The sequence below is a fragment of the Pleurodeles waltl genome, chromosome 5 (assembly GCF_031143425.1).
Source record: "Pleurodeles waltl isolate 20211129_DDA chromosome 5, aPleWal1.hap1.20221129, whole genome shotgun sequence".
Classification (NCBI taxonomy): domain Eukaryota; kingdom Metazoa; phylum Chordata; class Amphibia; order Caudata; family Salamandridae; genus Pleurodeles; species Pleurodeles waltl.
Genome location: NC_090444.1, coordinates 1,715,363,798 through 1,715,386,675, shown reverse-complemented (window position 1 = coordinate 1,715,386,675; position 22,878 = coordinate 1,715,363,798). Strand labels below are relative to the sequence as shown.

Here is a 22,878-nt window from a genome sequence, read left to right as displayed (position 1 = left end):
GACCGAGGTACTATTTTGTTCTTATTAAATTCTAGTGCCCTGCAAACAGAAGGCGTGTGACTGGCAAAAACATGCCCAACAGGACAAACATAATTGTTAAGTTGTATTTTCTATAGTTGTTTTTCGTTTATTTTGCCAAGTCTTCTATTGTTAGTTTGCAGTCATGTTTTGTTATGTTTTGTTTTGTTCTTGCTTGTGGACACTATTCTCAAATGATGATGATCCTCAAAGCAACACCATTTCTTTGTTATGTGTAATTTCCAAAACTATGCTTTGACACATACTCGTGCACTATACCCAATCCACTCGACAATCAATGCCAATTTACCCCCACTTCACCTCACGTCAATCCACCCCACTAAATCCACCCCAAACCAGTCCATTCCATCACACTCAAATCCACCCAACTCCAACCCAAAATAACCTGCCTCATTCCAATGTAAAACAATCTGTCCCACTCCAATCTACTTCACTCCAATCCTAAACAATCTGCCCCAATCTAAAACAATCAGTCCCAATCCAGTTTGTCCACTCCAATCTGCCCAACTCCCAATTTAAAACAATTTCCCCCTCCATTCTCCCCCAGTCCAATCCAAACCAATCTGTCCCACTCCAATCTGCCCCACTCCATTCCAAAACAATCTTCCCCACTCCAGTTTGTCCCACTTTAGTCTTCCCCAATTCCAATCAAAAACTATTGGCCCCACTATATTCTGCCACACTCCAATCCAAAACAACCTGGCCACTCCAGTCCAAAATAATTTGCTGCGCTCCAGTCAAAACAATCTGCCCCACTCTAAAACAATCTGCCTGTATATAATCCAAAACAATTTGCCCCATTGCAATCTGCCGCACTCTAATCCGCCCCACCCAATCCAAATACTGTCCCACTACAATTCAAAACAATCTTCCCCACTCCAACCTGCCCCATTCCAATCATCTGCCCCACTCCAATCCAAAACAATCGGCTCCACTCCAACACAAAACAATCTGCCCCTCTCCTATCTGCCTGGCTCCAAATCCAAGATAACTGGCCATACTCCAATCTGCCCTGCTCCAATCCAAAACTCTTCTGCCCACTCAAACCAAAAACAATTAGCCCCACTTCAAAACAAAACAATCTGCACCTCTCCAATCCAAAACAATCTGCCCCACTCAAATCCAAAACAACCTGCCCCACTCCAATCCGAAACAATGCCCCACTCCAATCCAAAAAATCTGCTCCGCTCCAATTCAATCCAAAACTATCTGCTCCACTCCAATCCAAAACAATCTGCTCCACTCCTATCTAAAACATTTGTCCCACTCCAGTCTGCCCCACTCCATTCCAAAAAAATCTGCCCATCTCCAATCCAAAACAATCTGCCACACTCCAATCTGACCCACTCCAATCCAAAACAATCTGCCCCACTCCAATCTAAAACAATTAGCACCGCTCACATTTGCCCCACTCCAATCTACCCCAGACCTAGTCCAAAACAATTGGCCCCACTCCAATCTGCCCCACTCCAAAGCAAGTGAAGCTGCTGCACTGTGCTATGTGAACCGGAGTGAGAAGAACTGTACAGTACTTTCAAAGAAATTGCTCAGTTTTGCTCTCTTCATACACTGGCACACTTGTGGCTCCCTAACACCGATGCATGCATCCTAGCACCATACTGCAATGGTGTCTGCATGAAGCTCGGGATAGTTTTGTGGAAAAGGGGTGCCTTCCTGCAAAAATACCATCTTTTCAGGATATAAAAGCAGAGCCATCACTAAGTTTCTTCTAAAAAAGACAGCCGTATTAGCCCTTCAGTAAAAGGAGTATTAAGCATGGCTTTCAGGTGCTTGCCCATGGGCTGCGATAGTTCCGGTTGAGAACAGGGGTGCAGGGATCTAAAGGACTACCAGATTTGATGATACAGACAAATTTAACTAAAGATGCCGAATCCAGCTGAGGAAAATCACTTAGATATCTTTCATTATACATGTCCTCAGTATGAACAGACTGGAAGTCGCTTCAAAAATGTCTATTTACGTATGCCAATTTTATCAATAAAATAGTTATTCACTAATGGCTGGTTCGCTTCAGCCATTAATCATTTGGCCCTTACGAAAGTCAATCTCCCTCCCAACCCTGTTTTTTGGAGGAACTTAGGGGCATATTTATACTCTGTTTGTGCTGGATTTGCATCTTTTTTTTCACGCAAATCCGGCGCAAACCTAACTCCATCTTTATACTTTGGCGCTAGACCTGTTTAGCACCAAAGTTATGGAGTTAGCATCATTCTTTTACAGTTAAAACCTACCTGCATCAATGAGGTGCAAGGTAGGCGTTCCCGGACAAAGAATGACTCTAAGACCTTAGCGCCTTATTTATCATCCCATGCAAAAATGGCGCACGGGAGGTACGCGGGCCTAAATAATGGCGCTGAGTCTGCTTAGCACCATTATTTAACACCTGGTTCAGGGCAGGCGTTAGGGGACCTGTGGGCTCACTTCCATGGTGGAACTCCATGGATTGAGTCCACAGGTGCCCTTCCCAGGCCCCAGGGACACCCCCACCCACACCAGATGGACAGTGGAGGATGGGGGATCCCTTCCGAGGTAAGTATTTATTTTTTATTTTTTGGAGTTTTATAGGGGGGCCTATCTTGGGCCTCCCTACATGGCACTGTGCCCAATGGCCATGCCCAGGGGACACAAGTTCCCTGGGCATGGCCATTGTGCTTGGCGACATGACTCCTGTCTTCACTAAGACAGGAGTCATGTCTATGGGGATTGTGCGTCAAAAAAATGACACAAGTCAGGTTAGAGTCATTTTTTGACTCTAACCTCACTGGTGTCATTCTTTCACGCACAACCTCCTGTTTCCCCTACGCCTCCCCCACCCAGTTAGCATCATTTATTTTGATGCTAATCGGGCCCTACTGCTGGCTAACGTCATTCCTTAAATATGACGCCCAGCTGGTGTCCAGGAATGGTGCTAGCAGTGGTATATTTTTTGAAGCAAACCTGCGCTACCGCAGGTTTGCGTCAAAAAGTATAAATCAGGGCCTTAGGTTTCGAAAACAGGTTTGCAGGTGCCAGGAACGTCACTGGAGGCTTCATTATAACCCAAATGATAAATCGATGTATAAACAAAATCTCTCTGTGTATAGAACCGTAATACTAGCCCAGAAATCTGCCTACTTCATGCACAAAATAATGGCAGCCATAAACTCCCCTAAATAACTATTTTCTACCTTAAAGAAGTTAGCCAACTTCAAGGATGAGGGAAGGATCGCAAGCTCTCAATCTCTTTGTGACAATATCGCATCCGCTTTTCAATCGAAAGTGCTGGATATTTTTAACACATTCAACAACAACCAGGTACTGCCTTCATACTACCTGGGTGAGGGCAATGCCCCTGATGCAGCACCCATATGGTTTTCCAATTCCTCCATACTAAATACAGATCAAGTCCACAAGATGATTCTAACTATTCGATCGGGTTCACCGCTGGACCCTTGTCCCCCGAAGGTCTTGCAGTCAGTTCCCAGAACCATTGCCACTCATCTGATCCCTATCTTTAACTAAATGTTCCATCACGGCTACTTTCCAAAGTTTGAAAAGTTGTATCCATTCTGCCTCTGCTTTAAAAAAATCTCATCTCCTCCCTCTGGACTGTAATAATTATCTCCCCATTTCTCATCTTCCTTACCCCTCCAAACTTGTGGAGAAGGCAATTAATGAAGAACTGATGTCCTTCATCAAATCTAATTGCTTACTGGATCACACCCAATTTTGCTTCAGAAGCCAGCACAGCACCAAGACTGGTCTATTAACAGCTGCTAAAGAACAGAGGGCTAGCTTAGATAGGGGTTGTGTTGCAGCACTGAATATGCTTGATCTATCGGCTGCATTTGACACAGTCAATCACAAGATTGTGATTGACTGTGTCCAGCCCGTTGGTATCGAAGTGTAGGAAGTTGGCTCTGTATATACTATATCAAAATGAGATATAGTGTGCACAGAGTCCAGGGGTCCCCCAGAGGCTTGACAAAGGCTAAAATAGATAATACTAATGCTCTATTTGTGGTAGTGTGGTCGAGCAGTTAGGCTTATCGGAGGGTAGTGTTAAGCATTTGTTGTACACACACAAGCAACAGAAGAAGCACACACTCAATCACTTAACTCCAGACCAATAGGACAAATATATTTTTGTTACTTTATTACTAGAACCACAAGATTCAGTTCAGAAGTAAATATTGTTGCAGGTAAGTACTTAACATAGACATCAATGTAACTTGGTTTCACTTTAGTCAAGTAAACAGTTTTTAAGAAAACAGAGAATATCTATTTTAAAAGTGGACACTGCATTTTCTGAACAGTTCCTGGGTGAAGAAAATAAAGTACAGTTTTCGAGGTAAGTACATGACTTACAGTTCCAGTCTCTGGGTTATAGGTAGTCCACCATTGGGGGTTCAAGTCAACCCCAAACAACCACCACCAGCAACACGGGCCTGCTGGGAGCAGAGGTCAAAGTTGAGCACTTTCAACGTGGGCTCCTATGGAGACGGGGTACTCGGAATCAGGTCTACCAGCAGGTAAGTACCCACGGCTCGGAGGACAGACCAGGGGGGATTAGAAGAGCACTGGAGGGGCCACATGTAGGTACCAAACACTCACCCTCAGCGGCACAGGGGCAGCCAGGTGCAGGGTGCAAACAGGACGTCGGGCTTCCAATGCTGGTCTATGAGGGATCCCGGGCGGTCACTCAGAGGCTGCAGGCAAGGTCCAAGGGGGTGTCTCGGCACAGCACCAGTCAGATAGGGAACAGCACCATCTGATGATTGCTGCTGCACCGTGTGTCAGTTTCTCCAAGGCCTGGGGGCTGCAGGTGCAGTGGGTCCTTTGGCGTCGGATATCTTTGTCTGGAGCTTTTGCAGTCAGGGGGTCCTCGGGATTCCCCCTGCAGGCATCGTCTTGTAGGGATGGAAGGGTCAACCCAGGGTGAGCACTTGCTCAGAATCGCCTGGGGACCCTCTCTGGCAGGGTGAACCACCTGGAAATGGGCCATGGGCTTCAGGTGCAGAGTGGTTAGGACTCACGCTTCTGAAGTGAGGTGGGAGTCCTTTGGAAGAGGTTTCTTCTTCTTTTCTTCTTTGGACAGGGCCGCTGTCCATGGGAGTTCTTGATCCTCTGTGATGCAGGCAGTCCTCTAGAGGTTTTTCAGAGGTCGCTGGACCTGCAGGAGGTGTTGCCTTTCTTCTGCAGGTTCTTTGAAGCAGGTAGGGCTGGGGCCAAGTCAGTTGATGTCTCCTATCCTTCTCTACTGGGGTTTCAGCTAAGCAGTCCTTCTTTTTGTGAGGTCATCATGAATCTGGTGAGCTGGGTTCACCTTGATTTAGGGGCGTGGTAGGGGGTTAGAGGGCAGTAGCCAGTGCCTACTGTCCGTGAGGGTGGCTACACCCTCCTTGTGCCCACTCCCTTTGGGTAAGGGGGCACATTCCTATCCCAATTGGTCCCTGTCCTCCAAACCAAGATGGAGGATTCTGCAGGGAGGGGATCACCTTAGCTCTGGACACCTTAGGGGGGGGGGTCCTGGCTGGGGTGGTCACTCCTCCTTGTTTTTCTCTAAGTTTCCCACCGAACTGGCCGCCCAAAGTGGAGTGCCCTGGGGCACTGTAACGCGAAGCCTGACCATTTCAGACCCACCGCCAGGTGTTACAGTTCCTGCAGGGCGGGAGGTGTGAAGTACCTCCACCCATAGCAAGCTTTGTTTCTGGCCTCAGATAGCACAAAGGCCCCCACCCCATGGGGTCAGAACCTCATCTGCTAGTGGCAGGCTGGCACAGACCAGTCAGTCCTACACTAGAGGATTAGGTAAAATACAGGGGTTATCTCTAAGATGACCTCTGTGTGCATTTGTTTAATAAATCCCACACTGGCACCAGTGGGCATTTATTGTACTGAGCAGCCTGATGCCAAACTTCCCAGTATTCAGTGAAGCCATTATGGAACTGTGGAGTTCGTAATGACAAACTCCCAGACCATATACTTAACATGGCCACACTTTACTTACAATGTCTAAGAATGGACTTATACACTGTAGGGGCATATTGCTCCTGCAGCTATGCCCTCAGCTGTGGTATAGTGCACCCAGCCTTAGGGCTGTAAGGCCTGCTAGAGGGGCAACTTACCTATGCCTCAGGCAGTGTTTTGTGGGTATGGCACCCTGAGGTAGATACCATGTCGACATTGCCTCTTTCTCCCCACCAACACACACAATCTGCAATGGCAGTGTGCATCTGTTAGGTGAGGGGTCCCTTAGGGTGGCAAAACACATGCTGCAGCCCTTAGAGACCTTCCCTGGTCACAGGGCCCTTGGTACCACTGGTACCTTTTACAAGGGACTTATCTATGTGCCCGAGGTGTGACAGTTGTGGAAACAATGGTACATTTTTAGGGAAAAAACACTGGTCCTGGGGCCTGGTTAGCACAATCCCAGCAAATTCTCAGTCACGTCAGCAACAATATCAGGCAAAAAGTTTGTGTGGGAGGGGATAACTGCAACAAGTGCCAGTTTCTTACACAAAGGTTCTGCCTTAGACCTCCTTAAGTCTTTTCTTTTGGAGAGAGACAGCAATTTGTAGGCTTAGGTAATTTCACTTCTAGTTCGTTTTTCTTTTCCCTAAGGGGTCCCCCAGGGCTCTTGCTTAAGCCCTAGTCATTATAATTTGAATGTGACCCCGCTGGCATCTTTGATCAAATTCTTTGGATATTTTGTAGTCAGCTGTGTGGACGACATGTAGAATGTGGTCTCAGGCTCAGGAAACGAGCATTCAGTCCATCAGCAAGAAGCCTCACCCAAGTTTTTCAGCTGTATGCCCGAGATCACTCTTTTGATGGCCAATAACTGTTTGAAACTCTAGCAAAACTGAAGTGCTGTTTTTGGGGAACAATTATTTTTCTGGTCTACAGATTGGTGGCCTCCTGATCTGGGCAGTCTTCAAAGTTAAAAATCTAGGTGTTCTCTTTAATGAGCAGCTTTCTTTTGATAAATAAATTAATTCAGTCACTTCTGCCCACTTTCTCGCTTTGAAAACCCTTAGAAAGGTTCTTCCTTCCATTCCTTTAGAGTTGAGAAAATTAGTAACCACTGGACTAATTCTTTTGAAATTGGGCTACTGCAATGCCCTACATAAATCTTCAGAAGCGGCTATTGATCAAATTGCAGATTATGCAAAAGGCCCCGACTCGACTCCTTTTTAGGAATCTAAAAATACCAGTCAACGGTTAGCACCCTGGTCCAATTGCATTGGCATCCTTTGCACAAGTGCATCTATTTTAAAGTGCTGTGTATAGCGTTTAAAGCACTGCATTCACTAGGACCACAATATCTAACAGATAAATTCATTTGGTATGTTCCATCAAGACCTCAGAGATCATCATTGGTTCATAGTTTGTTGGTCTCACAGTTCAAGGAAGCTCGTTGACGTGGAGATAGTTTTATCTGCGGGACTTCCTGACTGTGGAACTCTCTTCCGGCGATCTGAAGAACTGCTCATCAATTTCCAGCGTTAGGGAAAAGCTCAAAATGTGGCTTTTTAATGGTTGATAGCAGGGTTTCTTCCTTCCTTCTTGTTTCTGTTTGTCACACCCTCTGATATATGCATGCTCTATAAAAAATATTTTAACTTCATTTTATTAACCCAATCTCAAAATGATTGATTAGAGGCTTGCCTATGTGTTAGAGGCATTCTTCACCCTGTTAATGAAAAAGTCCTGCTTAGTGTTAAATAGCTCATGTATGTAACTAGCCATCCCTAGTGTAAATGTTCCTTTGCCCCAACAGTGTCTGTGCTCACTGTGGCATAGTCTGGTTTTAGCATCAACTAGATCAACTGGAAACAGAGGTACCAGGGTTACTCTTTTTTGCCATGGACAGGACCATGCTCAGGTAAAGCACCATTACCTAATTGGTGTATATTGAATTGAGGGTTTCGGCTTACTCCAGCAACACTGCGGTGGCCTACTGAAGAGAAGTAATGGTCTTTCCTTTGTTTATTTTGCACCCATGATACACTAATGTAATCTCACTCTCATTGATTTGGTATATGTTTGAAGATAGGCAAAGTAAATTGAATCGGAAAATGGTCTGAGCATGCACAGGATTGGGAAATCAGTTGTTTCTAGGTTCTGAGACCATATTGGATCTAACTTGAGGCCCATTTCATGCGTGGGTCCTTGAATTATTGATAATTGGGCAAGAATAGCCACTAGCCAATAAACAGGCTAGTTCATAAGAACTATCTGGCAAATCCTGGCATGTTTTGAGGTTGGTAAAACAACAGATTTTTTGAAAGCTGTTGCTTAATTCCACTCTAAAGAATAACGTTCCATATCTTTCATGGGGTCCACAGGCAGAGGTGAGATGCTTATGATTTCTCCTATGACCTGTCAGAGATATTTTCTGATTAGAATCAAATGGGCAAAATAACATGAATCTAATGCAATTGAAACAAAACCACTGAGAAGTTTAGAAACACACTTTCTGGGCTATGCTTAACTAGGCCTCAACTCCATCTTTGAAAAGATGGCTGCTGTCTCGTAATAATAATTTGATGTTTGTTTTCCTCATTTTGAAACCACACACAGCAAAATGTGTACTATTTCTTTTGTAATGGAATGCTGTTCTCGAAGAACTCTGGAGAAGCCTTCTCTGCACTCAAGGCTCTTCCTGCTTGCAAGCTGTGGACAGAACACCTATGAGTCTTTCTATTGTATACTGAAACACATTTGTTCAGTTAACTCCAATGACATTAGGTCAAAAGGGGTGACTCAATACTCATGTAAGGGGCTAGTGCTGTTATAGTGGGTTTACATGGTGTTTAATAATTCTGAACTGAGATTTGTCATTTAAATGATACATTTGCTCATCCAATGTCGACTGTGCAGTTCTTCATTGCTTTCTATGGTAACATTCATTATAAAAGATCCCTGGACTTGGGGGTGAGCAAGATCTTATTTGGTCTTTACTAGGGATGCTGCCCAAATCTCTGTCGATATGCTGCACATTTAGGACTTAAGGTCTGATTGAGATCTTGGTGGATGAGTTATTCCATCACAACGGTGATGGATATCAGGTCTGCAGAAATATAAATCCCATAGGATATCCTTCACCGTTGTGACAAAGTAACTCGTTCACCAAGAATTCAAACAGGCCCTTAGGCTGTTTTTCTGATTATGCTCATTTTCTGTTTAGACCCTTTAGGGAAACTGATAAATTTATGTTCTGCAACTGATTCATTAAACTGAGCTATATTTTGTCCTCAGTATTGTGTTTTATTACTTAAAAAACCTTCATGATTTTCATTAAATTACTGATCTCAAACTCCCTTTTTGAGTCAGTCCTTTCTTTTACTGACTGTATTTTTGCAATGCCTTTTAAATCTGGTCTTCAGGAACACATTGCCTCCTCTATTTGAGGTCAACTCTGTCCCTGATGCCACAATCTGGGCCCCACTATCATGCAAACTATCTAAGTGATAGCACCAGTGTGCCCACAGCCCCATACTCTTCTAGGTTTACTTTCTTCTCAATCCCTATAAATCATACTGTATCTTTCTGGAATAGCTTCCAGCACATCCAGGGCAGAGCATTTAGTTAGTTATGTTTCTATTATAAAACCTGTCTAGGGGCAGACTTCCCAAGCATCAGGTCTGATTATCACCCTTAAGGCCCCACAACATTTTCTGAAGGCAGACTGGGGGAGTTTACCTCTGCTCCGCCACTGCGGGGGGGGCAGAAAGCCCACTTGACCCAGAAATTATTTTTTTTTCTTTAAGAATGGTGTGGGAGCATGACTAGGTAGAGCCATATTTCCCAACCCTATAGCTCTTAAGGTTTCTGCCCCTCTCACCGGCCGAGGGGCAGGTGGAGGGGGAACACTGGATGGTTTACCAGGATTCCAGATAATTTTAAAAAAGAAAAAATAATTTAGTGGCGCAGGCCTATCATAACAAAAGGCCACACCCCCACCCCCAAAGCCCAAACTGTTTTTCAACCCCCACCCCTCCAAGGCCTACAGCATTTCCACAGACATGGCACGCAAAATGAAATTTGGATTTTTATGGGCATAGTTATGATACATAGGCTGGCAGAGTGATGATAAATATAAATGTCCTCCCAATGGTCATTGAGACTGGCCACACTATTTGGGCTCTGGGTCAGCCGGCAAGGAAGGAACATTGCCAGCTCAAAGACCAATGGACCATGTAAAGACCACAATGATAGACCCTTGGCTTCATACAGTGAGAGCTTTCATCTGTTCCTTTTGCAGGCAATAGGCCCAGTGCACAAGCGGAGTAGCATTTTAATCATGAGAAATAAGGGAAAGCTGAGTGGTAGGACTGTTGTGGATTCCCACCGTTTTTAGAATTTTCCCACAATCTTTGTTGTTTGCAGGGCATTGTGCAAGCTTCTCAGTGACCCAAGCAAAACACCACCTTCAACACCACCCTCAGTTGTTTTCCTACTGTCATATTGGAAGAGACCGCATGAACTATATTCAGCTGTTTTACTGAGGTTGACCTCCCCGCCTCTCTTCCCCTCGTTCATTTTCGGTGATCTTTGGCATACTCATGTGAACTGGTAGTCTGAAAATCACTCTCATACATGCAAATGAATAAGTAAATAAATAAATATCTGAGTAAGAAAACGTACTGGTATCCACACAAGTCACACTGCCCTGGACTCCCCTTGGTGTCTGCTTTTCAGAACTGCCAAGGTGTGGTATGTTTCCCTGGGTGGCGGACCAAAATATGGGAGCTATTCACATTGCAGGGAACAGTACATTTTTAAGGATGATTTTTTATATCTTTCTGTAGCGTTTGGGACCTTTCCTTTTGCATGCAATAGGACAACACACACAAGTGAGGTGCCATTTTCATCGGGAGAAATGCAGAATAGCGGAACATTTGTTATTATCAATTGAATTTCTCTCCATTTGTGGCTTCCAAATGTAAGCCAGTAAGCAATAACACTTCTTGCTAAATGCCCTACAAATCACATTGCATTGCCCTAAATTCAAAGCTGTACACATAAATACTATTTCTAAACTCCGCATATTGGGCTCATACCCATTTTTCATTTTACTATATTATTTGAAGCAAAGTGACAACATATGAAAAGTCATTACGTGCTGCAGGTCAGTTGCTAGCTTTTAGATTTGTCTGTTTGGGCAATCAACCAACACTTTATACTGTTGCAACCAGAAGGATCTGTCGGATGTCACAGTATCTTACCATTGTAAATTGCCCATTGAGGTAAAACATTACAGATGAAAATGTTACCTATTTTGATTTTGTTTACTTATTTTTTATTTCAATTATTAGTTTGGTTGGGAAAACCATACACTCAGAGTACCCTTAGAAACCCGGAAAAAAGAAAACACAAGGGTAGTAAGGGTGAGAGGTGCTGCACCTCTAGGTAGTAAAACAATATTTTTTCTTGAGTAGGTATATAAATTGAAGCAACGTCTGGTGCAACCTGGCCGAGTGCCTTACTACCCAGTAGGCACCACAACGGGTACCGAAGTACCCAAGGACAAAATGGGTCAAGATGGCCACAGCACACAGAATAAATAGTCCAACAGTGTGGCAAGGATAGAAGATCCCTGATAGTGTGTTGTCAGTTGAAGGAAGTAAGAGGTTGAAAAAAGTCTTAAGGCTTGGTTGTAGATGGTGTCTTTATTTGTAGGTGCTAGAAATCATAGTGCCATCATCAAGATACAGCCAACACGTGTTTCGTCACACAGGTGACTTCATCAAGGCTGGGCCGTCCGGCCAGAAATGGTAAGTAAAGTGGGTGCCCGGTGATCAGCTAAGTGGGCTATAGGAAATGAAATGGATCTATTCAAATACGTAGATCTGTAAGTAATACGTCTCCATAACACGCTCCGGACACCGCTTGCTACACTTCTCTACCCGGTTCTCACAGGTTTTGATTCCAGGCTTATCAGGGTCTCCTATACCTTTCACACCATACGTGCCCATTACCTTACTCACCTGTTGCTGCATGGGCAGCCATATTACTTACAGATCTACGTATTTGAATAGATCCATTTCATTTCCTATAGCCCACTTAGCTGATCACCGGGCACCCACTTTACTTACCATTTCTGGCCGGACGGCCCAGCCTTGATGAAGTCACCTGTGTGACGAAACACGTGTTGGCTGTATCTTGATGATGGCACTATGATTTCTAGCACCTACAAATAAAGACACCATCTACAACCAAGCCTTAAGACTTTTTTCAACCTCTTACTTCCTTCAACCGACAACACACTATCAGGGATCTTCTATCCTTGCCACACTGTTGGACTATTTATTCTGTGTGCTGTGGCCATCTTGACCCATTTTACCCTTAGAAACCCCTACAGGAGGTAAAAATAGGTCTGGCTTTCAAGGAATGTTGTATGGTATTGTGAAGCATTACAAGCAAATAACAAGAGCATGGATATGTATTTGTGTGGAAGCAAAGAACTGCTGAAGAATATTGGTGTAGGGTAAAAGGTCAGATGACAGTTGCATTGTCAATCTAGACCTAAAAATCCCTGTGGGTTAATGACTGTAGTCCTCCCATCTGTGCTGTTCCAGAGAAAAACACCAAATATGATATAATCATCTAAGACACTTTTATAGCATTACAGTGCCATGTGTGTGCCCCTGAAAGTTCAAGCTCATGCAGCTGGATTAAAAAACAAAGTGATCACAGCTGTTTGAATGGCAGGCACCATTCTGTGAAAGCACACAACGTCTGCCCAATCAAAACATGTACTCCTAGATTGCAACATGTGACTAGAGCCAAAGCACCTTTCTAGTGATTCTCGCATAATTGTCTGACAACAGGTGCACTGTCAAGCCAGACCTAGCAAGCATTGGCAAAGTGGATAGTTTTTGACTTTGAGACTATTGGCTTTGCCATTGTCTTTTGTTCTTGGTGTACAGCATGGGTATTGCCCACTTTGCCAATGATTTGTAGCCATGCTGTTTTGCAGTGTGGCTGTTGTGCAGCATAGCTAAAAATATTAATAAACAAGCATTGGCAAAGCCAATAGGTTTCCCTACGTGAGAGATATTGGCTTCAACATTGTATTTTAGCCATGTTGTACAGCGGCATGAAGTGGAGCAAAGGAGAGCAGAGTGGAGTGGCACTGTATATAGTGGTGTGAAGTGGAGTGCTGTAGAGTGAGGCTGCATGGAGTGGAGTATAGAAGATTCACCTGGAGTGACGTAGAGTTAAGAGGGGTGGAGTGAAGTCACATAGAGTGGAGTAGCGTAGAGTGAGGTGGCATAAAGTGGATTTGTGTAAAGTGGAGTGGACTGGCATAAAGGAGGGGAGAGGAGAAGTGAAGAGAGGAGAGGACAAGACAAGAGAGGAGAGTGTAGAATGCATTTGTGTAGAGTGAAGTTGCACAGAGTTGATTGAAGTAGTGCAGAGCATGGTTTAACAGAGTGGCATAGAGAGGAGTTGCCTAGAGTGGAGTGGCATAATGTGGAGGGGCATGGTGTGCAATAGACTCGAACAGAGTAAAGTGGCATAGAGGGGTTTGGAGGGGCGTAGAGTGGTGTTGAGTTAAATGACATAGAATGAAGTGGAGGAGAGTGAAGTGGCATAGAGTAGGGTGGCAAAGAGTAGAGATGTATGTATGGAGCAGAGTGGGGTAGAAAGGTGTACAGTAGCACTGTGTGGAGTGGCATAGAGTAGAGTGGCATGGAGTGGCATGGAGCGACATACAGCAGAGTTGTGTGGAGTGGCATAGAGTGCAGTGGCCTAGAGTTGAGTAGTAAGTAGTAAAAAGTAGAGTAGTGTGAAGTGCAGTGACATAGAGTGCATGGATGTAGAGTAGCGTGGTACTGAGTAGCATTCAGTGGAGTAGAGTGGAGTGGCATTGAGTGCGAGGCATACAGTACACTGGCGTAGGGGCATACAGAAGAGTGGTGCATAGTAGAGTAGAGTGGCATAGAGTAGAGTGGTGCAGAGCATATGGCATAGAGTGATGTGACATAGAATGCAGTAGTGTCACATAGAGTGGTGTACAGTAGAGTGGCATAGAGTGCAGTGGCATTGAGTGAAGTGCCCTAGAGTGCAGTGGTGTACGGAAGAGTGCTATGGTACAGAGTGTACTGATGTAGAGTGCAGTGGTGTAGAGTAGAGGGGTGGGAGAGGAAAGAAGCAACATGGAAGGGGGTGGGTGATTGAGAACAGAAGCCATGTGGATGGGGATATAGGAGACAGACTGAAAACACAAGCACTCATATGGAGCACTTGAACACAAAAAAACAAGCAGCTCCTAAAACAGGAGCAGTAGATGGACACAAGTACTTGGTCCATGCTCCAGGGGAGGTCCAAACAGAAGAAGATGACAGGACCCATGCATGCAGTGAAAAATGGGAGCAAAACAAATGAGTAATGCTAAAGCTAACAAATGGTACGCTCTGGGTGGGCTGTAAGCCCACAAATGTAAACTAAATTCTTGCAGAGACAATTCATGCCCTGCCTATGATGAAACCTAAAAAAGATCTATGATGCATCCAACACTAATGCACTTGAAAAAAAACACATTTGCCCTTGCTGCTTAATCTTGCTTTTTAAATTAAGCTTTAGCCTCACTGGAAAGCATCCATGCTGCTGTAAAGCATGGCTACAAATCATTGCCAAAGCCAATCGTTTTCATATTCTAGGCATATTGGCTTTGCCAATGCATATTTATTCATTGCTGTAAAGTCAACTCCAGATGGATTCTGGGCCTGGACAAAAGAGCTACAATATTGTGCTTTGTTTAAACAACACACCAATGTTGCTTGTTATTCTTTCCTTCGGTGTTCATCATTTAAAATGCTGCACACCTCTCAAAGTAAATGAAAGTCGTAGGAATTCTCTGAAACTGTCTAAGTGAAGGCGGCAATTAAAGAGGCCTGCAGGCTGGAATAAAAATTAAAAGTGTGCTCTGCATAGAAGAGACAGGTGAAATACCTTTGTGAGGTAAGAAATAGACTACCATGAGGTCCATCCCATTAAACGGCTTAAATCTGAAAGTCAGCTCTTTTGGGAATAGGGTTTTAGCCATTATGGTGGATTTGGCAGTGAGATATGACAAACCTGACAATAAATATGTAACAAAATGCAAAACTTGCTTTCCGATCACACCTTCTCAAAGGTCGAAGCAAAGTGGGAACAAGGAAAAGGTAAAAAAAAAAGTGATATGATGCGGCAAGTGTGCCCGTGTCATGCCGCTTTTCTTTTTCTTATGGTGGGTGTGGGTTGGGATGGGGGGCAACCCAGACAAGTGGATGGTGGTGGGTGCAACGGAAGAGGCAACACCATCAGGAAACAAAGAAATAAGTGCTATGATGCCATGTCATAGCACTTTTGTTTTCTTATGGGATGGGGCGGGGGGCTACACAGACAACGGAAGCATGGGGGGGTGTAATAGGTGAGGCAACAAAGACAACAGTGGGTGACTGGTGGGAAGAGGCAACAGGAACAAGAGGGAGGAAGTGGAATAAGCAACAAGAAAAAAAGTACCTTAATTACAGTGGAAAGAGCAATTCAGATGAAGTAATCAGTACTTGGTCCGTGCTTCTGCAGAAAGATGAGGAAGTAAGAGGTCTGCACTGCCAAATTAGAAGGCAACAAATGAGAATGACAGTGAAGCCAGTGAATGGCAAGCAGTGGGTAGTCTCCAAGCCCAGTAAAACACGATGCAAGCGAGATCAGATGAGATAAAAACAAAGCTCGGGACTGGAGGTGGAAGAACCTTAGCAGTTAAGGGGTTAAAGCCTGATCCATTGTGTTAACCAATGCGTATTCCTCTCAAACACTCGGAAGAACAGAGGTTTGATAAGACGCTAAAAAAATCAGTAATTCTTTATATTAAGTACATTGAAAACCTTCCTTACTTTAGTGAAAAACACAGGTTTCTTGTGTTCCACATATAATCACTAAGGGCCTGTTTCACAAAGGGCCTCTGCAATTGTAACGGGGCCCCACACTCGTAGCTGAGAAATGCCCCAGTGAGAAACTGCAGTGCGCAGGTCCCGCCACAACTGCGGGGTTTCCGCCACGGGGTGAACCAGGTTCTGAATATTTTGTGACTACGGTGAATGTTCCTTAGAAGATATCGTTTTGATAATTAAGCGTTGATTTAACAACACACACACACAGATATTTAGGAGATAGGCTATCCATGTCTTCATTAAACTGAGCTCGATTTTATAAACATTTCTTGATGGGACAAACCACCCTGGAGGGAACTCCAGTTCATTACTTTGCTTGGCCGCGCTGTACAATTTGGGGCGATATACTGACCCAACCACTTTTAAAAAACACCAACAGCCTTTTTTGTTCATCTCAAATTGCAGGCTGAAACTGGTAATATGAAACAGAAACTGACAAAAGTTGTGGTACACATTAGAGCACACTTCTTCCCATGTTTAATTAGTAACAATAAAACTGTGGTTTATACATAACAAATAGTTATTTTCATGTTTTACTATGCATTAATATTGTAATACAGTTCAGTAAGACGGCACTTGTGAATATTTCCTCTAGCCCCTCCCCTCTTTCTTAGTTAACCCCCTGCATACCTGCAAAACGTGAGCCCCCCCCCCCCCCCCCCCCATTTTAGAGCCAAAAGGAGAACACTTCCCTGACAACAGTTTCATGTACAAGTATTCAGCTTGAAAAATGTGAACGACATAGCTACCTGTGAAGTATACCAATTGGATTTCTTTACTTGAGACTTCACTTTTCAGTGTGTTTGTGAATTTGCAATATATCCCCACAGTGTCACGCTCTGCGGGACAGGTGCTGTGTCTGTAGTCTAATCTGTAGCAGGTGCCTTCTTGTTTTGCGGGAACTGAAAAGCAAGCCGTAAAGAGAAAGCTTTGAATTGCTACATTTGTATATGAAATTCTATCACAGGACCGGAGGCGAGGATTATGCAAATCTTTCTTCACTCTTTATTCAACAGCAAGTTCAAAGTTAAACAAAACATGAACAGAAAAACTACAAGTTCCATGAGCCCGCCGCCATGGTAACGAGTATCCAATGAGGTGCCCTCCTTCACGTCAGTATAAATGGCCCGAGACACGTCACACTTCCTCTTTCTTCACTGCTCCGTCAGATAAGTGCCTTTACTGCCTCCGTTTAAATTTGCTCTTGGCTTTGTGTTTGCTTTGCTTGGCGCGTTATTGCCTTTTGTTTCGACTGTGGTAGCAACGAGTGTTGCTACGGGAGTGTGCTCGACTCGGAACACGCGTTCCGCTCGAGCGCTTTGACTTTTACACTTTTTCCGTTTCAGCTGTTGTGGCAACGAGCGTTGCTACGAAGGTGCTCGGAACACGCGTTCCGCTCGAGCGCCTTTATTTTTCATTACTTTCAGTCTTCTACGCACGCGTCGCACTCGACTGAGGGCGCGCAGTGGTTGTTTAAAGCGTGTTTTAGCGCTCGGGTGTTCTGAACACTGGGCGCTCGGTTTGTGGATTTATTTCTTCCATATATTTCAACACCTCTGTGTTTTTTGCTGTTCCCTACCCCGTGACACCTGTTGGTCGGTAATACCCCCGAGGGGAAGACATTTTTTGTTTATAATTGTGATTTTCTTGACAGAGGGGGTAGGGAATTACCCTTTATATATTTTTTATAGGGTGTAATTCTCTGTCACATTATTGTGCTTCGTCTGAACCTCAGCATGCAATCCTCTCAGGAACATGGGTCTTTTGCCAACATGTCCCCAGGTGAGGGTCCCTCTCACCGTACCATTCCCCCTGGGGTGGACGCTTTGTTCTCGCAAGCGTTTTCGCACGCTTTGGCCCCTCTTAGGGAGACCGTAGCTGAAGTCACAGAACAGGTGTCCAAGGATACGGGCATGTTTGGCGTGACGGGAGCGGAGGGTGATACATCTACCCTTCCAGCTCCCAAGAATAGGCGCAAGCGCGACGCGGGGCACCTGGAGGATGGCGATTTTTTATCACACTCCAAGAGTGCGCGCGCGCATACGCGTTTACCCTCCCGGGAGGGTCGATTGCCCGGAATAATGGGTGACATGCTTCACCATCTATGGAACCCTGATTCGGGTTCACCTAAAGGCATCATGGGTGGTTCAGACGAGGATTCCTCATCTTTGGACGGTGACTCAGGTCGCCCTTGGCGTCCTAATGCTACCCTACCGGATCCTTCTGACCCTGGGGATTCTGACTCAGATATGTTTGAACCGGAGGGTATCTACCATCCACGTTCCTCTGAGTGGCGGCCGGACCTCAAGGTTGCGGAGTATGTCGCCAGTAAAATTAGGCAACCCTTGGACAAGGAAGTGCGTGCTCGTTTACGGGCCGAATGCCCACGCCCATCTTTATCAGATAAGGTCGCTTTTACTTCGGATATAGACCCTTTTGTAAAAGACTCGGGTAAATTCGTTGCTACTTTTTCGGCTCTGGATAAGGCTCAGTCATCCATTAAAAAGATTTTTCCCAGTAAGGTTTTTGGGCAGGGCCGGACGAGGCAGGGGTCGCTCTTCCGGCCGTCCTTACCAACAAGGCCCCGGTTCCTTCCGAAACAACGGTTGGCATGATGGCCGACAGGGAATGTTCTTCCCCAACAGAGGAAGGGGAAAAGGCAGAGCTTCCAGAACCGCACGTAGGGCAGCCAATGCCCCAGGAGGTCCCTCTGGTAAGGCTTATCCCTTTTTCCCCTCGAAATTTCGGAGGGAGATTGCGGTATTTCAAGGCCAACTGTAGACGTATTACATCAGACGCTTGGGTGCTACAGACAGTGTCGGGGTTTCAAATAGAATTCTGGGGTACCCCAATTCAAGGGAAACTGCCACCACCGATAGTGTTTTCTGCAGCAGACTGCGAACTCATGGATTTTGAAGTTCAGGATCTTCTGGACAAGGGCGCCATAGCCTTAACTTCCCGGCACCCCAGGGGTTTTGTAAGCAACATCTTCTTAGTAAAAAAAAAAAAAAAAAAGGACAAGGGTTTTCGGCCTGTTATCATTCTTCGTGCATTCAACGAATGGGTTGTTTACAGGCATTTCAAAATGGAAGGTATTCATTTGCTCCGCGACCTCCTTCTTCAGGGGGACTGGATGGTGCGCCTAGATCTCAAGGACGCATACCTCACCGCCCCTATTTTTCCCCCTCATCGCGGATTCCTTCAATTCATCTGGAACGATCAGGTATTCGAATTTACCACTCTCCTGTTCGGTCTCTCGTCGGCACCGTGGTGCTTTACCAAACTCCTCAAACCAGTGGTGGAAACACTGAGGTTGCAGGGCATACGGCTCATCATTTACCTGGACGACATCCTTTTATTGGATCAATCCAGGTCTCAACTTTTATCCAATATAGAATACTTGGGCAGATTGGAAATCCCGTTTTCTCATGGATTCCAGCGATTGGCAGTTACATCGACCGATTTTTCAGGCGATCATGACCCATTGGGGTCCCTGCACCGTAGACCTCTTTGCGTCCAGGTGGAATGCTCATCTTCCCCTATACTTCAGCTGGCGCCCGGATCCGGGAGTGGCGGCAGTAGATGCGTTTCTCCAACATTGGGGGACACTTCAAGGTTATGCTTTCCCACCGTTTCTTCTTATCCCGTGGGTCGCAGCTCAGGTTCGCCGTCACGAGGCGACAATAGTTCTTATCACCCCCTGGTGGAGGTCTCAGGCTTGGTTCCCGACTCTGCTGGAACTCTCCTGCGAGTGCCCCCTTCGTCTCCCAGTTTTTTCCTCGCTCCTCCGGGACCCGTCGGGATTTTTTCACCCCCTGGTCCTTCAGGGTCATCTCTCTCATAGCTTGGATGATTTCAGGCATCGTTGGCAAGACGACCGACTTTCACAGGAAGCTAAAAACTCAATTGCGCAGGCCTGGGCCCCTGGGACATGCAAACGATACAGTTCAGCATGGAACAGATGGTCTCGTTGGTGTGTGGGCAAACACCGTGATCCCATGGGGGCCAGTATTACAGACATCATAAATTTCCTTGCAGAATTAGCGGAATCTGGTCTCGCTTATTGTACGATTAACTCTTTTCGTTCAGCTATATCTGCGGGTCACCCCCCTCTGAACAACCTCCCGGTCGGCGAACATCCCTGGATGTGTAAACTTCTCAAGGGTATTAGACTCTCCAGACCTCCACAACCCAGTTATGCGAATCTCTGGGATGTAAACATAGTCCTTAATCTTTTAGCCTCATGACAGGGTAATCAGTATTTGTCACGGAAGGAGTTGTCTGCCAAATTAGCCATGCTTTTATGCCTCATTTCATGTAAACGTGTGTCAGATATCAGAGCTCTGGATGTATCAGCTCGTGTCTTTACTCCAGAAGGAGTCACGTTTACTATTTCTAGGAGAACAAAGAATATTACCAGGTCAGTATCCTATCCAGCTTTTCCTGATTCCCCAAAATTATGCGTGGTTAGATGTCTCAAGGTCTATGAGGAAATAACCGTGGATCATAGACCTCCAGGTGAAGATCAATTATTGATTTCCATAAAAAGACCGTTTAAGGCGGTTTCTTCTCCTTCCATTGCCAGATGGATCCGATGCATTCTGTCTGAGGCAGGTATCGATATTCAGGTTTTTGGCGCCCATTGTACACAGGGAGCCATGGCCTCTAAGGCCATACAAGTGGGGGGGTAGATTGGAGGACATCATGCATGCTGCGGATTGGTCTTCTGAATCTACTTTTAAAAAGTTTTACTTTAAACCAATTCACGACGCAGCCGCACTGGTGGTAAGTAAGCTTTGAACTTGCATAATCCTCGCCTCCGGTCCTGTGATAGAATACGAAATTTCCTAGCTATCGTGAAGGAAAGTTTCAATTCTATTAAGGACACGGAGGCGAGGATTATCCCACCCACATACATTTCGCGGATATGTTCCCTCCCGATTACATCTATCTGCGTAGCAAGGTGGTATACTTGCGTTTATGCCTTTGTTTATTGGTTATTCTGCTCATATTTTAATTTTTCAGGTAAACACTTGATTCAGATATATTTTCATTTATATGTGTTTTAGAGTTCATAACTTTGTTGCCTTTGGTAGGTTTCCTGTGTTTTATCGGACTTGCATCTAATTACACCTATTTTTTAGGTTCCGAAACTACGACCAATTGACTCTACCAGGATTCCTTCCGCAGTGAAGTCGAGGAAGTGTGACGTGTCTCGGGCCATTTATACTGACGTGAAGGAGGGCACCTCATTGGATACTCGTTACCATGGCGGCGGGCTCATGGAACTTGTAGTTTTTCTGTTCATGTTTTGTTTAACTTTGAACTTGCTGTTGAATAAAGAGTGAAGAAAGATTTGCATAATCCTCGCCTCCGTGTCCTTAATAGAATTGAAACTTTCCTTCACGATAGCTAGGAAATTTCGTATTCTCGTTTAGAATTATCATAAATATGTACTTGTCTCATTTGATCAGTTGTGTTTAAAATACATACCACGCCAAAGCAGTTACTGGGATTCCGAATGCAAAAAAAACACACTGATCTTTTAAAATGCGAACAATTATACACATCTCAGGAAACATCAAACTGAATGAACACAGAATAATAGTGATATGATGAATTATTATAGGAAGAACGTGCACAAACAAAGCCAAAATTACTTACAATCATGTTAAGACGCATTTACTTTCATTTCCCCTGGCGTAAATTGCACTTTGAATTAAGCAAACATGTTTAGGAACTGAGCAGGATGTGAAATCATTAAAGGCACTTGTGAAAGTACATCCGAAGAGCACGCGCACCATTGTGCACATTGACGTGCTTAATGAAAAAAATGGAGAAACAAGAGGCTCTGCCCCGGGCTGCCTGGGTATCAGTAATTCATGAATGCAATCGGACTAAGAAGCACTTTGGCTGAACTTCATTGGTCCCTGCGTGGGGCTGTCACTCTGGGTGGGGGATCCCCGTGCACACACCAGTTTCTGCATTTTCCAGATTTCCATTGTTACAGGTCGACTTGCCCTTCTCACAGTGGCTGCTTGCTCGTATTTACAATGGGGAGTTAGAGATGGGGTACAATATTGATAATATTTTTAAAAAAAGGCACTTACCTGAGGACGATCTTCTCTCTTCTCGTCGTCTCTCCTGGCTCCGACGCGTGTCAGGAGCCAGGAAACTGCACAAGCTAATCCTTATGCTGTTTCATGCTAGTAACCAGCATGAAGGAAGCATCAGGGTTAGTGAGAGCGGCCTCTCTCAGAGCTCATAAGCGTGCTTGAGACCTGTGCTTTCTCTACTCCAGTCGCCGTAAAACAGCTGGGTTAGATATGTTTAATGTGCACATGTCAGACTGGCCATCGCAAGACGGCCGGCCAAGAGAACATGCGCATTTTAAACAAGTGCACAGCTCCCTGCTGCCACTCGGCAGCAATTGCCCCGCCGCGTTTTGACACTTGGTTCAGGACAGGGTGTTGAAAAATAAAATGGTAATACTCAAAATGTATTACCATTTCATTTTTCCGTCCTGGGGCATTTTTTTTATCAGGTGGCTCTCCTCCGCTCTTATGGAGGGACCACCCCTGCCTCCTCACCTCATGAAATTTATCTTTTCAATGTGTACATGAAAGATGGGTTGGGAGGCCCTCATTATGAGTGACCCAGAGTTAGAGGTTGCTAATACCGCACCCTGTGTTAGGAAGATCAAGGGCTGTTTACATACACAGCGCAGTCAGTGCTTAATTTGTGCTTGTTGTTTCCGGTGCTGAGCATCAGCACTTATTTTTGAGGGCCGGGCTTATTCTTCTGCCTGAAGCATTTGCTGCGAGCAAAAGACACATATGGGAAAGACTGAGGAAGGGAAAAATTAAAAAGCGTCACAAAGGGAGAAAGC

General features: G+C 45.0%; 1 protein-coding gene across 1 annotated transcript in view; it reads right to left on the bottom strand.

Moving 5' to 3' along the window:
• The window catches only part of LOC138296695 (adhesion G protein-coupled receptor F5-like), a 578,562-nt gene that overhangs the window by 152,811 nt on the left and 402,873 nt on the right, over nucleotides 1-22,878 (bottom strand). The window contains exon 14 of the mRNA XM_069236067.1: nucleotides 16,739-16,891. Within this exon, the coding sequence (XP_069092168.1) occupies nucleotides 16,739-16,891 (153 nt within the window). The remainder of the gene's footprint in view (nucleotides 1-16,738; nucleotides 16,892-22,878) is intronic.